We start from the raw sequence: 21,235 nt of genomic DNA, 5'->3' as shown, positions 1-21,235 counted from the left end.
CATAGGAAGCCCACGTTACATTTCCCTTTCCTCAGGAGCCTTTACAAGCACCAAGCCCAAAGGAAGGCAGAAGCCTTTTACATGAGTTTTATCCCAACTTTATCACAACAGACCAGCATGTGCATTTTGGCAGTGATGAGTATCCTCCTGAAGACCAGGCAAAGGTAAAGAGTTCTCTTTCCTTTGGGCATGCAAAATTAGCCTGTGTTAACCTCTAGGAAACACAGCTTCAGGCTTGTAGGTGCTTCCCTGAGAAAGTGTTGAATAAGCTCCAAAAGCATCCACCCCTCCCTGAGGACCTACAATACCAACATCTAAAAACTGCACAGTGCCACTGTCTTCTATTGCACAACTAGGCAGGGCCTGGGCACCGTCCAACACATCCTACCATGAGGCATGGCATGACAGATACTCGATTACCATGCTCAGGAAGGCAGACACTGGTGCCCCAGGGGGGCTTTGGAAGCAGAGAGAAAGTGTTATTGTCATCACCCTAAGTTTCTGTATTTGAAAGGTCCTCAGGAAGAGATACAGCACTGCAGGCATGGCTGTATTCATCCTTGGGCCAGGGATCAAGTAACCATTTCCATTTCTTAGGTGCCAGAGGAACAAAACTTCCTTAGTTCTCCCTTTTAAATGTTGTTATTCAAAAGAAGCTTTCCTAGTCAGACCATGAGAAAAAGCCATCTGAAAACTAAGAAAGTATCTTTAACCCTATTTTTTTAAAGTTCTGGAGTCAACTCCAAATCTTGGGATTCTGTCAAAAACTCATTTTCTAATTCTCCGTGTTTACAATTGTTGGGGGCTCCCCCCCACCAAAAAAAATCTATTAACTACATAAGGAGGAGGAGTAAGAATTCAGAATGACTACATGAACTACATCTGGCACCAAAGCTGGATTTTTACAGCATTTACTCTGCAACATTTACAATAATTAATTGCTCACTTGAATGTTTACAGAAGCTCCTTACATGTCATTGCAGGCAAACCACAATTTCACATTTATACACCACCAGAGTGGTTGGTACATGCCTGTGTCTTTCACAGGTCATGCAATGAATTCCATTCTTTCTTAGGTATGTTCAAGAGCTTTTAAGTATCTTTGTTATTTGCCCTCTTCTGTGCTTGGTTAAACTGTGAATTTTTACTAACTTCAGTCCCAATTTCTAAACTAAAGCCTTCCAGATTGCCAATGACTTCTGAGAATTTCTCCTAAACTGAGACTCTCCTCAGCACAAGTTAGTGGTGTTGCTAGAAAGTCATGGCATTCAGCTCTGCCTCTTTACTTTTCTCTACCTTTCTGGGGGCAGGGGGACAGGTGGGCTGTCAGGTCCTTGAATGAGTTCATGTGTGCCTCATTACTTTTAGAAGATTAGGCTCAGGCTGCTGCCACAGAGCTTGGATTGCCCACTTTGGTTGCCAGCTGTGCTTTCTGGCCCTTGCCTTCCCTCGCAGCCCCTGGGCAGGAGGTGCATGGCACTGGGGAACTGACATGGCCAAATCCTTTTCAGATGGGTCAGTTCAACGCAGCTCCTGTACTGGACCCCTGGGTGGTTGCAGGGGCTGCTACTATTTTGCAGCTATTGTCACTTATCTTGAAGTTAGTTATCCACACTAACATCCACTTTTAATTTTACTTCTCCCCTCACAAGGGTTGACTCACTTCTGTTAGCTCTAGAACATTTAAATGAAAGACACTCTATCCCTATTTGTTACTGCCCCAAGTACTCACCTACACAGTACTAAAAATCAAAACCATAAAACATAATTTAAAATATGTCTTACAAATACATAAATAATCACCTTCTCATTATGGACTTTGGAAGTGCAGAACTGTTTCAAACTGCAAACATCCCCACTGAACATTTTTTGAGAACGCAGCTTTCATTGAAACTTCACCTGAGTTTCAACCATAAAAATATGACAGATTGTGTTAGCCCAGACCTACCTTACGTCATGCTAAGGTTAAACCTCCACTCAGCTCCCTGCTGTGTGAAACTCCAGAGGGTGCAGGGGTGTGCTCCAGAACTGCCCCTCAGAAGCCCTCCTGACTGAACAAACACACTGGCAGCAGTTTTTGTACCAAAGTATGCAGCCGTGCACATACCAGTGCTGGTCATTTCTGAACATTTATTCAGAGAGAGACAGGTCTCACTTCATTCTTTTCCCCTCATGTTTCATTAGATCAGCTAGAGATTTTGTTTTAGGCTGGCTGCAAATTCCAAATACATCTCCAGACACTCCCTATTCCACTTCACTTATAAAAACACCCTCTGACCCAGCCTCCCTGGAGTAGCCACAATAAAGAAAACATTTCCTGCCCCTCCAGCCTGCTGAGATATTTTTAGTTGAAACTGAATGCACATACCTGTGGCAGGTGAGGCACCAGTGAGAATGTGGGTGTGGTGAGACCTTTGCTTTCCTAATGTTGAGTGCTTCTACAGCTTGTCATTCCAAATCAAGGGAGGTGGCCAGCTGTCTAGTCACTCCTCTCAATGAGGCTCTGTATTCTTTCACAAGGAGCAGCTCTATTTCTCTCCACCAATATTCTTGCTACAGCAAAAGAGGGATAATCTTTGACTCCATCAAGGGACAAGACATCCCCTCTGCTGCTGTAGGCTGCTGAATAGGAAGAACACAGTGAGGTGCTACAGACTCCAACAACCCAAAAGGAATTCAGAAATGACTCTGCCCTACCTCTTCCAGCAGTCAGAGTGCCCTGCCCTACCTCCTCCAGCAAAGTGCCCTTCACATCACTTTACAAGATTGGTTCAGGACTGACTCTGCATCTCATCCATTACATAGCTGGGAATAACACTCCAGAGGTTTTCCAGGGATCCAGGACCCTCAGAGAGATTTAAGCTTCCTTTGCTGATACTGGAACCAACCCTATCCGGCCTGCAAAGAATGAGGAATTTTGTTCAAGCACCCAGCAGGACAGTTGGGAGTGCTCCCTTGCTCCACGGGGAACAAGCACTTGCATCTCCACCCATATTATCACTCATTTTGTTCTCTCTCTGGTGCAGTCTAGGGCTGTTTCCTCTTATCTGTGTGGTTTGCTACCAAAGGGCCCTGTAAAATGTTCTCATTTATGGGTTTCACCCCTGCCTCTCTGTGCTAGGACCCAGAGAAGATAAACACTCATAAGATAAACACAAAGGCTCTTAGCAGTGAACATACCCAAGATTTGTACACTTATGATCTGCCACTGACTCAAGACCATTTTAGAACTATCAGACTTGAAGATATTTGGGAGATTTAAATAAACTACTACAACACAAAGAGTGAGAACACTGGCACTCTTTTTGCTCCAAAGAGTATCTGAGTTTCTCATGAAAAAAACAGACCTAGGTTTTCTGGCATTTCTTTGCAGAATGTGCTGCCCCTAACAAAAGTGTAAAAGCATTCTGACTAGCATACATGTGGATACTAGATTTATGCCAACAGCATGAAATAACCACTGTGCTCATTCATCTTGGCTACTGCAATAGTTTCTACTTTCCATTAAGATCTAAAAAGGACTATTTTGAACAGTTTTTCATGTAGCACAAAATCCAGTTTATGAACACTGGACATTAAATTTTCATGTTTTCAGTAAATTTACATATGCAGCAGCTTCTCACTCTGCCTACCAGCAGGAACATCCTGTATGAAAATTTTTATTGTCAATGAGAACTAGCAGTAACCTTCTGGTTTTATATGAAGTACATTTATCTCATTCTGCAAAAGTCTGCTTATCTGTCATGGAACTCTGCCTAAGAGTAACAAAATTCCCTGCCCAGGGAAACAAAGCTTTCCAGGACACCTGTTTTTCCGCACCTCCCAGCTTGTGAGCGGCTTTCCCACGTAAACACCCCCCTCTTGTGTTCACTGGCAAGTACTACGAGAGTCGGCCACAAAAACCCCACCCAAAACCCAGACCTATGCTGGATGGTGTCAGTCATTAGCAGGTATTGGATGGGATTCCAGGCAGTGAATGTTTCATCCTGCTGAAGCTTGCTCTCTCTGCGCTGGACTGCTCTTCAGCTGACAGATCGAAGGTACTGATGTCACATCTGAATTGCTAGGACTGACCCAAGGAAAAAAACCTTCTGGCAGAGCTGATACACAAAGTGAACAGAACAGGTTAGTGACAAGACAAGGAAAACCCGGTAGCTTTAAAATTAAGCAAAATATATTTTGACTTCTCAATGTAACACATCCCTTCACCAAGGCAAGAGCACCACAGCTGTGCTGTGAAAACTCAGTCACTTCTTTTTAACTTTTCCTCTTTCTTCTGACAGATCTGACTCCAGATGCGGTCAGTGAGATTGGACAGTGGGACAGGCTGCAGCAGTGCAAAAGCTGCACTCACATTGCACTCCGTAGTGAATGAGCAGGGCCAGACCACAGCTGCTTCCAGGCCAGAGGTGATGGTCTCTGATGGTGTCCCTGAAAGGAAAGGTAGTGCCATGGTACCAACATGGGCCAAGCTCAGTCTGTGGCTGGTGAGGAAGAAAAGTGTTTTTTTTTTCCTCAGGGACTGCCAAATTTCATATGTAGTTCTGAAAAAAAATCCACTGGAGATGGCTTGGTAGACTGTTTCTGATAGCTCAGATAGCCATAAAGAGAAAAATAAAAAAGTCTGTTCAAATACCAAACTAGAAGGCTTTCCTTTTCTTCTTTTTCCCTCCTGCCACCTTATTCCTGACACCAATAGCCTCTTCTGTGTCATCATCATCGTTCCGAGATCGCTTCTTCTCTCCCTGCTCCCGCAGCTCCTGCAATGCAATCAACAGATTGATCCAGAGTTTGGGCTGAAGAAATTCAGGCTTCAACAGTGGGGACAGGGTCAAAAAGCCAGCACCCACCATTCGAGCAAACCTCTGGGCCTCAGCCACACGCTCTGTCAGCATCATAACTTCTTCCTCTTGCATGGGGAATGCTGGCAGCTTCTTGCCAATCAGGTGTTCAATGCGCTGGAACAGCTCTACATCGTACCTGAGGAAAGAAAAGGCACCAGCTTGAATCAGCCCTCCTGAGAAGGCCTCAGCCATCACCACTCACAGACTTCAGCCCTTGTCTCCAGCCCACAGATACTGTTAGTTTGTGCTGATGGTCTCACAAGCAGCTCAGCTGCATCCAAATGATGCTGTTTGGCACGGCTTCTCTGATTTATCCAGCTCATCTCATCTTTGTTCAGAAGTATTTGGTAAAGATTTTCTTTTTAGACAAATACTTGAGTGTTTATAAAACACTCCCAAAGTCATTTAACCTGCATTATAGATTTAAAAAATATATAAATATAGTGTATAGTCCAGCTATAAACCGTTCTGCTCAATGAATGCCTACTTCTAGAATTTTTCTAGACTTTCCTCCCTCCCCAGCCTGGGCTTTGAATTCTCTCCCCTTTAACTAAATAAAACCAACTGGCACTTGAAAATGAAAATTAATATTTTATCCTCACCCAGGATAAGGTCAGATATTTTCTGCTCTGAAACACAGCTGGAAAGAATAAGTCTGTTAAATTTTATCACTTACTGTGTGACGAAGGTGATAGATTTGCCAGATCTCCCAGCTCGAGCTGTTCTCCCAACACGATGAATGTAATCCTGCAAAGAATTTTCTTGATAAGCAATAATATATGTTCACCAAACCCAGAACAGATCTTATGGCAGATCAGCCTATATATTTTCTCTTTAGGAAAGAACAAGAGAATGTCAAGAACGTTCTGCCAGCATTAAATGCTCAGGAGGCACTGCAGCATCAGATTTTGAGAAGAGGCCTAACTGGAGGCACAACTTCAGTTTTAACATTTGAATTCTTCTCTTTCTAAATGAGAAGACCAAATCCAATTATTCCAGACTGCAGGATAAAAGTTGCAATACATGACCTTTGCCAAGACTTCACTCTCACTTCCTTGGAAAGCTAATATTCACAGTGACCCCATGCTTGCATTTTCAGTCTTGGAATCTAGTGCTCTGCATAGTGCATCTTCCAGAGAAACTGTCTGACAACTAGACTTAAACTTGGTAAGCATGGTAAAAGAGAGGATGACTGAGAATAATTTAGAAGAGTCTGATCTATCAAGCATTTTTGATCAATATGGTTCAAGGCTGTTTTCCAGGTTTTATACTACATTATGGAAATCAAAATACTCCTTCTCCACAGAGGATTTGCAGAGAGGATTGCAAGAAAGGATCTGTTCTATGGGTTAGATGAGAAAGAAGAGCACAAAGACCATAATAACACCATTCAAGCTGCTGCCCACACTGTTTTTTGTTTTTTTTTTTTTTTTTTTTACTTTTGTGCCTTTACAAAAGGAGTGCCTTCAAAAGACCTACCATGCTTTCTTGTGTTTGCAAGGCACAGTATCTTTAATCATTGTAAGCAACAATAGCAATTCCTGAAATGCAGGTTAATGGTATGCTTTCTGGAACCAAGCTGGGGAACAGTCACATCCCTGAGATAACCCCATACTTTCCATACAGAGAGTTGGTCACTTACTTTCTTTTCCTTTTGCTGTACTTTTGTGATATGAATGTGAGACATATTAAGGACACCTTTCTTAACCAAATGCTTGTTGAATGTCATAATCAGAGATTTTTTTTTTTTTTTTAAACACAGTTTAAAATATGAAGGCAGACCTGGATCACGGACACAGAGATGACTACATGAAACTAGTAATATGTTAAAATAGTTTCCAAAGCCCTTCAATGTAAAAAGGCAAAACATACAGTCTGAGCAGAAATGCAAAGACATAGAACATTCCTTACTCCCCCTCTTCACTTACAGGATCACTTCTACAACCCAGGCCATGAGACCATGCAAACAATGACACCAACTCAACAGCAGAGGCTGAACTACCCCTTTCAATGTACAGAATCACGAATTAGGCTTCCAGTCAACAGAAGAGAGACAAGATGTCTCTGTTCCTTTGTCCACCTTCTTTGTCTATCTGCTCCCAGAGACCAGAAGCTCTCAGCTGGCACACAGGCTTACCTTAGAGTGGGTAGGAATATCAAAGTTTATCACCACATCCACGTGTGGGATGTCCAGACCTCTGCTTGCAACATCAGTGGCCAGCAGAATAGAACGTGCCTTTGCCTTGAACTTGTTTAGAGAGCCCAAACGTTTATTCTGGAAAAAGGACAGAAAGGGAATGGGAGAATAACATTCATTCTAGTTTCTAGTTAGCTCTTGTTACAATATTGGCACGAAAGAACTGGGGAAGAAACTGCTCAAAAATTTCACTTCCCTAATTTCTTTTTTAAGTATTACGGAATCAGTGTCAGCATTCACGTTAGTTAAATTTCTACGGATCAGTCCATTCCACTAGCTGTGAAATACTCCTCCTGCAAGGCAGTGTGACTCAGAATGGTGCAGCCCACTTCCCAAGCCCCCTAACTACTCTGTTGTGAGGGTTCCTGCCCATACCTGACTCATCTGCCCGTGGAGGGGAATGGCAGTGAACCCCAGGTTGCGGAGCAGTAGAGCAGTCCTCTGAGTATTGTTACATGTGCTACAGAAGATCATGAAAGAGTTACCAGCCAGTTCATTCAAGATATAAACCAGGTAGCTGTCCTGTAAAGAAACAGAGGGAGAGTTAAAAAAAAAAAAACAAAAAACCAGAGATAATCACATGTGCAACATTAAGTCTAGGACTCAGAAAATTAAAAGATATTGGACAGATGTGGGAGCAAGAAAAGACAGTAAGAGAGAAGAAACAGAAGTGCCATTACCTTGAATTTGGAGGGGATGAAAATGTAGTACTGCTGTAGTTTTTCAACTGTCTGATACTTGGAAGAAACAGCACATTTAACAGGATTCTTCAGAGCAGCACGCTGGAGTTTTTGAACCTGGTAAGATCAATGAAATTTAGTTGGACAGAAATCTTGTCAGAAAATTATTAATACAGTCTAGTTAAGAGAATAGCCTGATGGAAGGAGAACTAAAACAGATTAGTCTGCTCCCACCTTCTTGGTCATGGTGGCAGAAAATAGGAATGTCTTCCTGTCTCGAGGAATCACTTTTAATATCTTATCCACCTGTAAAAAAATAAGGAAATGGAAATACTAAATACTACAAGCAAGCAAGACACAAACCTTCCACAAATATAAAGATCATCCACATGAAGACTAATGCATGTGTAAACATTTATACAGCAGGAGCAATTTTTTTTTCTTCTAGAGGGAAGGTGTAGGCTGATACCTTGTTGACAATTAGGCAGTGTGAACCCCAACAAAAGTCCATCAACAGTGCAAATATCAGGCAATGTTTCTGCAGGAATGTGTCTGTGATTGTTTTCTACACTAACTACATTCTACATCAGGCACTCAAGACACACCAGTGGATTTCAGAGACAAAGTGCCTCCTACTGTCTTGGCAGCACTCTGCAGAACTCTGCTATGTTCTAATCCCACCACAGACTTGTGTGTAATTATTAGATTTTAGTTACAATTCACTATTATTTTTACAGAACAGCTCAGTGTTTGCTATGTGCCTCTATGAAGCAATTCCAAAGGTTCCAAAACTCATCCAACGTTCCAAACTCGTCTTTCAGCAGATCCCTACCTCGGTCTCGAAATCCATGTTAAGAATCCGGTCAGCCTCATCCATCACTAGGAACTTCAGAGCTCGTAAGTTGAAGCCCTTTGTGTTCTCCAGATGATCAACTAGACGGCCAGGGGTTGCTACCAACACACAAGAGCAAATTCAGGATGAAAGCAGAGGAAAAGATTCAAACAGGCAAGACAGCTGTCCACTACAGAAATGGGATTCTTTGCCCTGGAAAAGTAAAGATTGCTTTGAGGGAATAACTCTTTCATAGAGTATCTTCAGAGAGTGTTTTGAAATAAGACTAATGGAGTCAGACTCTCTGAAGAATGTCCTAAAAAGAAGTGACACAAAAAAACTGTAGACAGGCTGTACTGTGAAAGATGAGAGCAGCATTTCAAATACTTGAGGAGAATGAAAAAACAAGCCAAAAGCACTTTAGGTCTAGCAGGAATGCTTTGGAATGAGCCTGTAGCAACAAAGTTACTGGTGGATACTTTAGAAACATCAACCAGCCAGTACTCAGATCTTGGGACAAAACACAAATGAAGGATGTACTCTGCTTTCCTTGGTTAGCTGCAGTTTGATAATATTCATACCCCACATTCCCAGCACATCAACTTACCAATTATAACATGTGGTTTCTTGGCTAAGGCCAGAGACTGAGACATCGTGTCAATTCCACCCACAATAACCGCTGCAGGACAAAGAGAGGGGAGTGAATCCCACAGCGAAGCACCAGCCCTCCCCTGGCACTGTAGTGTTTACTCTGACTACCCACCACCCACAGCAATTCTGTACAAATGAAAAGCTACTTATTTTTGCATATCTGACCTTCCTAGGCTTCTTAACCCATGCATTTAATTCCTCACCGGCCACAAGTATTTTATTTTCACAGCTGCAGAGCTACAGGCAGAATCTATTCCTTGTAGTTTAACTCAACTGCAAAAATCTAGGAATTCTAAAAATACCCACAAAGCTTTTTTTGAGAGATTATCTGAAGAATCAATATAGACAGCCTGAAAGGAAGATTAAACTACATCACACCATAGGAGGGAGCTCTATGCAATTTCACTGGACACAAACCCACTATTGAGAACACTCTCTTCTACTTCCACTTTTAACTATTTAGACATAGAATGCAGAAGAGCTGTAGACCACTCCATGAGGAAAGATCACACAGTCTTTTCTTCTCAAAGCTGATACCAGATCTCTGTCTTCAGCAGCATAAGCTCTTCCCACATTCTGTTCAACCCCTGATACAAATCCTCTATTTATATCTTTGCACTCTCAAGCTGACAAACTGGTCTTCAGAAAAACTGGTCCAATACCATAAAAGCTACTTACTGCTTTGAACACCAATGGAGGACCCAAGAGCTTCAAACTGCTCTGAGATTTGGAAGGCCAGCTCCCTTGTTGGTGTGAGCACAAGAGCAAATAATCGCTGAGGTGTTTCCAGCAGTGCTTGGAGAATGGGCAAAGCAAAGGCTCCTGTTTTCCCAGAGCCAGTTTCTGCCAGTCCAATGACATCTCTGCCTGAGAGAAGGAGCAAGGGGGCAAAAAACTGTTACATATCCACAAAAGGGAAAGAAGACTTTAAAGCACAAGAATTCCCTAAGGACAGGAAAAAAGGCAGACACACAGAAGGTAAAAAAAACCAAAAACTACAAAGGCCAAACCAAAGAATCTCAGAATCTCTCTGAAGCATTTTTAAGACTGTGACTTTATTTGTACAATGATTACAGTCTCAATAGTCAATTTTCTAGTTAAATCTCTGTTCATATAAAGGGTTTCATACAAACCTTAGGTTCAAAATAAGTTGCACTTTATAATGTCTCAAATCTGACATCAGTTTACAGCTTAATGACTCCACCTCACTATTCTAGTCCAAATGTTGTCTGCTTACCAGCTTACAAGGAAACAGACTGTGGTGTTTGAGACTTCAGTCACACAAACGACAGCACTACCAGGCTCACACTTCACAAGGCACAATTGTGCCATTGATAACAGGGTAATCTAAACCAGTTCCTTCAGTAGGAAGGGTAGGACAGAAAGCCTTTTACCCCCAAACAATGCAGGCAACAGGGTGGAATTCATCAACAGAATCCATTTTGACCTCCTAAGCTCATACAGCTGAGAAGAACACAGTCAACACACCTTACACTGGAAACAATTCCTCAGGCATGCAGTCTTACCTTTGTGTTTGTTTTTTTTTTTTTTCCCAAGAGAATCTTATATGTGTAAAAGAGTCTGACAAAAGTTAAATGCTGGAACAGAGTAGACACTGAAAGTTTGCTCCCATTCTGTCATTATGTTGTTCCTTTCCTCCTTGAGAGTGTTTTGGGGGGAAAGTGTTTAAAAACATAATATTTCTAGACGCAGAAATGTCTACTGAATTCACTAGTTTATTTTTGTGTAATTCTAGAATGCTTGCAGAAAGTCACTGTGGTTTGATTTATTACTCACTTCAGAAATCTAAATTCAAAGAGTTGCCTGCTCATAGCAAAGCAAATTATGCACACTAAGGGATCAGTCAAGGCATCTTCACTTTCAGTCACACACAAACACTCTGTAGGTCTCTATCAAAAGCAGTACAGCCCAAAACCTATTGGAAGCTTCCTGTGTATCCCTGAGTGTTTCAGGAACAAGATAAACAATGTGGACTAGCAGTTCAAATGATTAATAAAGATTTCTATTTAACATGGAGTGTCAGAACTACACAACAGGAGTGAACACTCAAGGAACAATGTTTGCACCCATTTGAAAGTTTGTGGCTGCAGGCAGGGTTATAGAATAAACTAGTATTCCAAGCTCCATTCTGGGAAGGACACAGAATAAATGTGAAAACTACTTCCAGACAGAGATCCTCAACAATGAAGAAGTTGGGACACACTCATCCCTGATCCTTCTCACTCAGCAAAATTCATTCACACAGAGCTCCTGGAGCAGTCCCCAGTTCAGGATCAAAGAAGTACACTGCTCACCTTGGAGAGCCACTGGTATAGCCTCAATTTGGATCTTCGTTGGCACCTTCCATCCCAACTGGTCACAAGCTTCACACAGGACATCTGTCACTCCCTGGACGTTAGTAGCAAGAGAAAAGGGAAATAGACATCACAAAAAAGACCTAGATTAAATCACACAGTTAAATTAAATACATGCTGCAACAGAGCCAACTCGTCTCTAGTGGAGACAAACCCCACCAGGTCCCCAGTGCAACTTTCTGAAAGAGCAAGCTGCTCACAGTAGTACCCTCCATCAGTAACTCCATCAGATTTGTTCAAAGTCTGTTAGAGATGACTGTCACAGGAAGAATATGGTCGGTTTTACCCTAGTTTACACAAGGAACTTCCCTCTCCACACACGCCTATCTCTTCACCATGATCAAAGCAAACAAAAAACACCATGCCAAGTTAAGACTACTTGAAGATAGCGGCGATGGGAGCAGCAGTGCCAAGGGCAGCGGGGCAGCGGCCGAGTGCCCGCAGCTCCCGCCGGGCCCGGCCCCGCCGCCCGCCGCACGTGTCTGCGCCGCGGGCAGGCCGGCAGCTCCCCCGGCCTCCTCCGAGCGGGGAGACCAGGACGCTGCTCCTCGGGACAGGGCAGCGAGCACCGGCGGCAGAAGCGGCTCCGGCCCAGCCTCACCAAGTCCTTGAAGGTCCGTGGCTCCTCCGCCGCCGGCTGCTGCTCCTGCCCCGGCTCCGCCACCGAGCCTTCCTCCTCGCCTGCCGCCATCTTGGCCCGTCCCCCGCGGCTGCAGCGCAGAGCACTCTGGGAGCTGTAGTCCTCCCCGGGGCGCGGCGGGATGTGTAGTTCCGGAGGCAGAGCGGAGCGGGCCGGGCGGGCTGTCCCTCCGCTCCAGGGATGCCCGGGGAAGGGCGGGCTGCCGACCTCCCGCCGCCTCTCCCGGGACAAGGGCGCCCTGTGGGAAAGCCTGCCCGCCCACCCGAGCGGCCCAGCCTCAGGCTGCACTCAGCCCCGCACGGCTTAGGCAGTGCTTGATGTTGTTCCCAGCTTCCCATGCCTTCTACAGCTGGGAAAGAGCAGGCAAAATGAGCTGGCCAGGCACAAAAAGGCAAGACTATGTATAAACTTACATCCATAATGCATATAGAGGATGTGAAAGATGCGTATTTTATGATTGGCTTTTCGCAAATATTAAAATGAATATTATATGTGTTATGTTAGAAAGTTATGCTGTGTTATTTTCTTAAGTAGTGTGTTAAAACTAGTTTTAGGTAATAACATAATGTTAAAATAGAAACTATGCTACGTAAGATACTTTTTTAAGAGAGGACTCCCACCAAGATAGCAGCCACAGGACGCCTTAATCTTTCAGAGAAAGAGAATTTATTGCTCTCTTATCGAGTTCTTCCCGCCTCGCTCAGCCCTGAAGCTGCTGTCAGGATTAAGAGGAAGAAGTTGACACTGACCAGACAGAATCCTTTGTTTGAATGGAATTTATGCAGCATGTATGAGATGTATGAATATGCAATGGGATATTGCTTTTAAGGGTTAATCCTCTGTTAACATGTGTCCTTTTTGGCTTATTTTGCCTAGAAAGAAGTACCTGGACTGTACATAATTCTTTGTTTCTGTTGTCTCATAGTATCCTAATCCCAATTTTTCAAATTTTTATTACTTTGATTATATTACTATTTTTATAGCCATTTTATTACTATTAAAATTTTAGAATTTTAAAAACAAGTGATTGGCAATTTTCACAGAGAACAAATTGAGTGCTTTGGACGTGTTGGTGCGAAGCATTTTGAAGCACTAGTGATGGGAAGAGAGAAAAGAGCTGTCATTGTCCCACATTGTTTTCCTGTTTATGATAATTGCTAGTGTGAATTTTGTGAAGTATGAATTATGAATTTTTTTCCCCTCTGTCTCTGGGAAGTCTGTCTGGGCGTGCTCCCAGTGGAAATGCTGATACACTTCAGCATCTGCCCCTGGATTCCGAGCGTGGCATTTCCTCTACACCCAGAACAATGAGGAAAGTGAGGGGAAATACGAACGAACTCCCTGTGTGACACGGAAAGAAGAGGAAACCTGAAACAATTCATGGGCAGCAGTCAAAATGAAACTGCTGCATCCCACTGTGCTCAGGAGCAGTGATAAATTAAAACAAAAAACCCCAAAAAAACCCAAACCACCCTGTGTAGATGCTTGTTGTTACCATATGTTTCAAAAATTACAGCAGCCTGACCATCAGCTTGCTGTAATTAGTGCAATTAATGCTAGATTAAATGTTAAATTAATTCATGTTAAATTAATGCTAAAGGTTAAGCCTGGCTAGCACGTAGGCATGAACCCCTATAGGGGTCACTGGGATGCCTCAGGAAATGGAGTCAGGGATGTGACAGGAAGTCACTGCTTGTGATTCTTTACTGAACTCCTTGCCCACATAATGTGGTGCTGGTTTTAGTGGGGAGCAGGGTGGAGCAATTCTGTTCTGGTGAAATTCCAGTTTGTGCAATTCCCTATTGTCAACAGATGTATTTGAATGAAAGTTTTTTTCGGTCCTAAACTGCTGTTGGGAGTATTCATGCATGATAAAATAAATATACAGCTTCAAAGTAGTAATTCCTTTTTTGTGCTTTTCAGCACAGGACACAGCAGATTATACTGGATTTAGAAATTGTCACTCCAGGGTTTTTAAACTTGGCTTTAAACAAATATGCTCCTAGCTCTGCTGCAAGTCCTTAGCAGGGGCAGGGTGAGAGCATCCCCAGCAGATGAATTTTAGTGCAGATATAATGTCAGTTATTTCATAAGGGGTACACAATGAGATGAGATGAGATGGACAATGTGTACGAGCACATTGCCTCCAGGAGTGCAGAGAGACACTGACACAAAAGTGCTTCATATCCATTTATTCGAATCAGCAGTGTACTTGTTCATTTCTGGCAAACAGGCATGGGTATCAACAGCATTTGAGTGCCACTCTGGAGAACCAGAGCTTTTATTCTTCCTACAACATATTCAAACAAATGTTGATATCATGAAAAGAAGAGACAGAAAGGAGAGGGAGTCAAGCTTTGTGACACAGAGTGTTGCCCTCCCTAAGAATTTGGTCAGAGTTACAAAATTACACAGTAGGTTTTTCTGATCATTTGGATTTGTGTCTGCTCAGGGAAGTTTCCCTTATCCACCGGGGCATGCTTGTGGAGGGAGTTACCTCGGCATTCGCCCTTTGAGTCACCTCAAGCTAGTTTCAGGGTCTCTTCCTTGCACCTCTTTCAGGTACTGACATGATCCCCATCATCACCATACTTGGGCACTTCTCAGTGGGGTGATCCCAGACACATCCTGGTGAGGTAGGGAAGTGCTACTGTCCCTGTTTTTAGACAGGGAACTGAGGTACTGATGGCTCAAAATCACAAAGGGCATATTTAGCAGAACAGTCACTTGAAACAGGGTCCCAGTCCTTGCTCCTGCTTTGTAGGGGCTCTGCCACTGAGTCATCCTACTCCTTTCTACCCCTCCTGAATATTAGTACCCGCATGTATTTCACTGAGATGAAGCCTTCCGTGGGAAGCATTGCTGAGAGCACGTGTGGCTTTCCATGAGTGCTGCCTCCCCCCTCACAGATGATCCACTGTGGGTCTCACAGGCTGCTCAACTGCATGGAGAGTGGCACCTCCACCTCTCAGGTGTGCTCCATCACATAGCGCCAACCTACCCTTCCCTTCCTGCTGCAGGAGATACAACTGCTTCCTTCCACCAATGCACGCCCTGAGGCAGACTGGTCTCAGGGCCACTCTTCTTCTCTCTGTTTTGGCTCCTAAAATCTATTGTCACTGTTTGAACTGTGTTTCACCTGTTTTATTACTATCAGCATTCAGGTCATGCTTTCTTTTTCCTACAGGGATCTGCCCTCCCTCACAGCAAAATAACAGGTAACTTGCTCTCACATGCTACAGACTTGCTTTTACTCTAAAAAACAACAGCTTTCCTTTGGAACAGAGGCCTCCTTTAAAAAAAATGTAAAAAAAATATATATACAGACTCTTAAATACAATATCATAAGCTTAAAATCATTCTATGCAAATAAATAGAATACAAACATCACAGTTCTTAGTCTGGAGAGTTTTCTCCAAAACGGATAAATTCTGGCCCTGCTGTTTCACCCTGGGATGGTGAACTATCCATACAGTCTGTCATATCTGGAGCTGCTTCTTCCTACAGCCTTTCCAGATGTACCTTGGTAATGGGATTGTACTCTACTGGAAATTGGCAGCCGCTGGCTTTTTTAGGGTACCCCAGCCCTTGTACCACACACGGATTCATAAGCTGTTTGCAAACCAGGTTCAGTCAGCACCAGGTATTTCATCTGCCTCCTGACCTACTTCTTTTTGCTGCCTTGGGGAAGCAGAGCAGTGGAGACGGCAGGGGAAAAAGGGGTCTGCAGAATGCCTGCCTCACAGCACCAGCACCGTGAACTGTAAAACAGCAGGCAGCAGCGCTAATGGTCACAGTAAATAATAAAATGTCTCCAAACCCAGTTGTAATACGGGCCAAGCACTGTTTCAGCTGGAGGGTCTGAGGATGTCAGCAGTGGCTTTAGCACCCGAGCCGAGTCTCCTGGTGCGCGGGGGAAGCTCTGTTCTGGACTCAAGGAGATCACAGACTTCATCCATTGCCCTGCTGCAGGTCTCGAGGTTGTCAGCCAGCTTCTGGATTTTGGCCTTCAGCACAGCCTGGCTTACTTTGGTGACCTCCTTGGTGTGTTCTGGCACCAGGAAGCTGTGGGAGCCGCAGAAGACCACGAAGCAGACGGAGTTGTAGAGCGAGATGGACGCCCTCTTCTCCGACTGCCGCAGCGCAGGGTCGCCCGGGCCCTGCCCCCGGCGGAGGAACTCCAGGCAGCCGAGTATTTCCCTCATCTGTTTCCGACAAGTCATTGCGATTTCCTGCACCTTCCTCAGCTCCCGGGAGTTGCAGAGCACCAAGGAGAGGTCGGAAGTGATGCTGACGGCCCCCCCGGCCGTGGCCAGGCCCAGCCCCACGGCCGAGGCCAGCAGAGAGGCTCCGAGCGTGGCGGGGCTCAGGGACAGCCCCAGGATGGCCGTGAGCGCCCCGGCGGCGGTCAGGGTGCTCCCGCTGACGGTGGCGATGACGGAGCCCCTGCGGAGCTGGCTGAGTTTCCGAGCTGCCCGGTGCAGGTGAGCGATTTGGCCGCGCAGCCTCCGCCGCTGGTCCAGCAGGGCTGCGTGGAAGTGCTGCGTGGGGTCTGGTGTCGGCAGGAAGGCAGCGCCGTCCCTCTCCATGGCTCCTGTTCTGAAAAAGAAAAGCCCAGGGTGGGATTTATGAAAAGTCAGGGTGGCAAAAAACCCCCGTGAGACATGCTCATCCTGGACCACCATTTCGGGGATGGCACCCAGCCAAATTTTTGTTGCTTCAGCCCAGCTACAAGAAAGGTTTTCCATCCGCACACGCGTGCGCACTCACGTACACACGCATACCCACATGAATGTGTACATTTAATTATGTGTTCCACTGTAACTTTCAGACAGATAAACTTGAAAATGTTTTTCTTAATCCCTGCAAAGACTGAAATATCCTAAGGACTGGGGTCAGAGGTGCTGTTACCATTATGTCTGTGAAGACACAAAAGGTCTTTGGAAACCCCGGGGACAGAAATTCCCCTGAGATTCCTGAGGTGACTCAGTGTCCAGAAGAGCAATGCTGCCAGAACTAATCTGTTGTCCCCCTGACGGGATTCAGAGTATCTGCAATATAGAAGGATGTCTTTCACAAGAAAGGTCAGACTCCAAGGAGGTGAAAGCAACCATCCAGGTTTTTGTTTAGGGGTGATTTCCTATTAAAGGAGGACAGAGGGAAGCTGCTGAGGGGAATCTATTTCTGGATTTTCCATATAGGAGGTGAGGAGCTTATTAATGCCTTGGAGGGGTATCGTGAACATCCTTCCTTTCTTTAAGCTTCAGCAACTCAAGGCCCTGCAGCATGTTTTTTTTTTTTTTTTCCTATTGTGACCTGGTGTCAGTGTATGAACAAAGATGGGAACTATTGTTCTGTGGTGCTTAGTCCAACCTATGGTCATAAATACCCAGTTACGGTGGCGGGGAGGCCTCTGAACCTTGCTAATTAGAGTCATGAAGAGCACATCAGAAAAGCAGGCCAATTTTTAGTGTGCACTCCCTTGCAGATGGGAAAACAGGGGAAATACAGAGGCCTGTGAATAAATAGAAAAGGCTTGAAAACTGCTGGGTCTGGAAAACCTCCCCTGGCAAGATAGTGGGAGAGGCTTTGCTTCTAGGAGATGAATCTTCAGTGTTTCTGTGCTAGACAGTCTCTGTCTGCTGCCTCTGTTCATTGCCACAAGTGCAGGAAGAAATGTTCCAATAAATATTTTCAGTTTGCTCTGGGGCTGCAAAATGCTCTACAAAGGAAGCCAGCAATGTCAATCCTGCTTACAGGGAAACCTGAGAAAACAGAGCCAACAGGAGTGGTGTAGCTGATTGTCTGGTGGAAGCAGAGTTTCTGTGCTTCACCACACTGCATTGAGCACACAGCTGTGCTGCCTCTGCACCTAGCAAGGTCCAGGCACAGAGCTGAGAAGCTGTTTGGAGCCCATAATGCCCTCACAGCCAAAAGGAGTCTCTGTAGCAGGAAGACCCTGTCACTAAGCCAAGTGAGCAAAACTATTCATTGCTGCAGGCACCTTTTTACTTCTAAATCTTCTGTACTGTGGGACCTGAAGGTGCCTGGTCCCTCAGAAAGTCACATTATGTTGCTAGGATCCTTGGGGCTTCATTCTGCAGAATCCTCATGTTTCTGGAGAAAACTTTGTACCATAGTCTTTCCATCTGGAAGAATATTCATAAATAATTCTCACTGCAATCTTTCCCCCTTCTGCTGGCTTGTCCTAATTCATCTCACTCAGATCTTTTAAGACACCCCCATGCTCTTCAGAAAATGCCCCCAGTCTCTCTTGGTGCCATTGGGTCATTTGAATCACTTAGTACATTGTGCTTCTCTCAGCTGGAGGCTGTGTCCTATCATTTTTACACTATAATTAGAAATAAAACTGGAAACGCAACGACTAACACTAATTTAAATGGATACCAGCATTGAAATGAACAATGAGCATGTCACCAATAACTTAACAACAGATCAATATGATGATCATTAAATATGTCAATTCCTGTAGCCTCTTAACAATTTGTTCTGAAGATTTAGTTGCTGAGAACTGCCTCTGATAATAACAGTGACTATCTCACTGAATCATTATAGCAATCATTCAATATACAGCATTGGCCATGTAGTGATGCAAATCTTTTGATATTGATTAATGCCAGCAGAAAGGAAAAAAAAAAGCCAACTCCTGCTCTCAGAGAAAAATCTCCCCAGCACTAAAGGTATACATTAGTCCATAGCCTGCAAACACTTTCCCAATGGAGAACTCAGAGACACTAAAAAAAATTACTGGTTCAAACTTACCTTCAGTTTCCAGCCACCCTCCCAGAAGACAAATTTTGATCTGTTTCTGGAGGAGACCAATTTATAGCTCCTGTGGACCAATGGCTGCGATGGGAATGCTTTGCCTCATACTGGGAGTTTGCCATTTCCTGTTCTCCCTTGTGCAGAAGGATGTGACACACTGGAAAGTGACCTGTGGGACAGTGAGCACACATCATGCTCAGGAAACGATCCCTGCGAATGAACATTGTGTGTTCACTTTTCCTGAAGTGTAGGGTGGAAAAAAAGTTTAAAAATCGCAGCCTATTCCTGGCTCTGAGCTAGTGCAGACATTCCCTGCAGGGAACAGTTGCCTTTCCTTTCCCTGAAATAGAAACTGACTTTACTCTGTGCTGGAGCTGCCAATTGTTTGATGACTTAAGTTTCCCTCCACTACACATCTAGAGCCAGGGGAGCTATCAGCCAGCCAACTACTCCATTCAAGGCCAGTGTACTTTTAAAATCCCAGCTCTTTGGGAAAATCCATAAAAGGGAAGCAGCCCCACAGCAAGATCTCTGCTCTGAATTCCCATCCCTTCTCCTTCCCAGTACATAAAAACATGCTGCAAAAGGAGTGCTCTACCTGTGGTTCTACTCTGTTTCTTAACCATGGGCACCACAATGGTTGAGAAACAGCCCTCTTGTTTTCCTGAAGTGCCTGTCCAGCAATTGGTAATCAGAAAGAAAGGATCATTTGGATCCCCTAGAACAGGGGGATCCTGCCTGCTGTTACCTGGCGGCTGTGCCAGACAGATGTGGCCAGAGGGAAGAAGTGATGAAGGTGTTGGGGAGGAACAGCCTAAGTGCCACTCCTGATGCTGCCTTCCATGCTGAACCAGGGCCAGTTTTAGTCAAAGATGCTTTTGATGGGGTCAGGAAAAATAACTTTTTTGATGGCACTCAGTGGTAGTCCAAAGTGATGTGTGTCTTTATTGACACGGGGCCTGTGGTCCTGGGGACCCTTCTTTTGAGCAGCTGTGCTCGAAGATGGGCCATCTAGTTTCTTGTTCGGTGGATTCTTGCTCTTCAGGATTATTTGTTGACAGGGAAGCTCTGATTTTGCCCCTGACCTACCTAATCTGAAAGCTATCTAGCTGTAACTGCATGGTGAGGCTTTCCTGTTGATTTTGTGGGATGTGTAGCCACATGATTGCTGGAGCTGACCTTAAAAAGGGCTGAGGCTGAGAAGCAGCAGGCAGGGAGTGAGAAGTCCAGGATTATTCATTTCAACAGCAACTTAGTTTTCAATTATGTTAAAATAGGTGCAAAATAGTATGTCAAATGTTTTTTCAGGGGTGGACCTACAGGGGATGAAACGTGAATGAAATAATGAATAGCATGGAAGAGTTATTTCAACCTGTCACAGACATGAAAAGAGAAAACACTATTTTAAAGATGTCTGAATATGCAGTTCTGGTCTGTTACAATCTGTACATACTGCATGTTAACAGGAAGGTGAGCTTTGACACTGAAGGAAACTGTGCTTTAGCCCTTCCCTTTGTTTTAGCAAACGTATGCTTGAACTGGAGCCCATCTGCCTTGGCAAGGGTTTGCAGTTGATGGAGAGTTCTTTTCTCACATTCCCAAATAGACTAGGGCACTTTTTTTTCGTGTGACTGCATCTGTGTTAGGATTTGCGCCTGCAGATATGTCCTTGTTAGGCCAGCGAGTTTTGGTAAAAGTGAAATAACAAAGAAAAGGAAAAAAAGGGTCTGGATGACAGCATAGTTTTGGATGCTTTCCTTCCTTTCCCAGTTCTCTTCTTTCAATATACTCAGCTGCAAAACATTGTCAGAAATTCCTGCAATGCTCAGTCTGTGGGCAAGGACCTGATGAGGGTGCAGAAGAAACAACTCATTTTCCTTAGACTATTCAGACTCACTATTAGACTCACGGACTTTCATGCCCACTGAAAGATCTGCACTTCACTCAAGGTCTGATGTTGGTCTTGGCTGAGGATGGTTTCTCACAGGAATCATCCCTGGGCCCTTCCACCCTTTAAAGAGAGTGTTTCCCCATAATCCACCCCTATAATAAGGTGCATACCCAGAAAGGATGGACTTCACACGAGGAGCTACAGATGTCAATGTGATTTTAGAGAAGAGATGTGTGTTTTAAAAAGAAGCACTATTTCCTAGGAAGTGGCCCTACCACAACATTCTGCTCTCTGCTCCTGTCCCTGCTGACACTCACAAACATCCCTCTGGTGAGACCG

General features: G+C 44.4%; 2 protein-coding genes across 3 annotated transcripts; both read right to left on the bottom strand.

Moving 5' to 3' along the window:
* Nucleotides 1–4,152: 4,152 nt before the first annotated feature.
* DDX47 (DEAD-box helicase 47) lies at nucleotides 4,153–12,286 on the bottom strand. 2 transcript variants are annotated; one of them, XM_084205531.1, is made up of 13 exons: nucleotides 12,181–12,286; nucleotides 11,520–11,613; nucleotides 9,883–10,071; nucleotides 9,161–9,232; nucleotides 8,554–8,672; nucleotides 7,956–8,027; nucleotides 7,722–7,838; nucleotides 7,417–7,563; nucleotides 6,982–7,119; nucleotides 5,521–5,591; nucleotides 4,851–4,980; nucleotides 4,637–4,760; nucleotides 4,153–4,431 (listed from the first exon to the last, which is right to left on the bottom strand). In XM_084205531.1, the coding sequence occupies exons 1-12, from the start codon at nucleotides 12,268–12,270 to the stop codon at nucleotides 4,641–4,643; spliced, it is 1,359 nt and encodes a 452-aa protein (XP_084061657.1). In that variant the 5' UTR covers nucleotides 12,271–12,286; the 3' UTR covers nucleotides 4,153–4,431; nucleotides 4,637–4,640. The 2 variants fall into 2 exon arrangements, with proteins under 2 accessions (XP_084061657.1, XP_084061656.1); XM_084205530.1 differs by having other exon boundaries at nucleotides 4,153–4,760.
* A 2,125-nt stretch (nucleotides 12,287–14,411) lies between these two features.
* Nucleotides 14,412–19,027, bottom strand: APOLD1 (apolipoprotein L domain containing 1). Its single transcript, XM_084205534.1, has 2 exons — nucleotides 19,003–19,027; nucleotides 14,412–16,818 (listed from the first exon to the last, which is right to left on the bottom strand). The coding sequence occupies exon 2, from the start codon at nucleotides 16,806–16,808 to the stop codon at nucleotides 16,068–16,070; it is 741 nt and encodes a 246-aa protein (XP_084061660.1). The 5' UTR covers nucleotides 16,809–16,818; nucleotides 19,003–19,027; the 3' UTR covers nucleotides 14,412–16,067.
* Nucleotides 19,028–21,235: the final 2,208 nt, after the last annotated feature.

This window comes from Fringilla coelebs, assembly GCF_963513975.1.
Source record: "Fringilla coelebs genome assembly, chromosome: 5".
NCBI lineage: Eukaryota > Metazoa > Chordata > Aves > Passeriformes > Fringillidae > Fringilla > Fringilla coelebs.
Note: the sequence above shows the minus strand (reverse complement) of the source record. Positions and strands in the feature narration are given on the sequence as shown.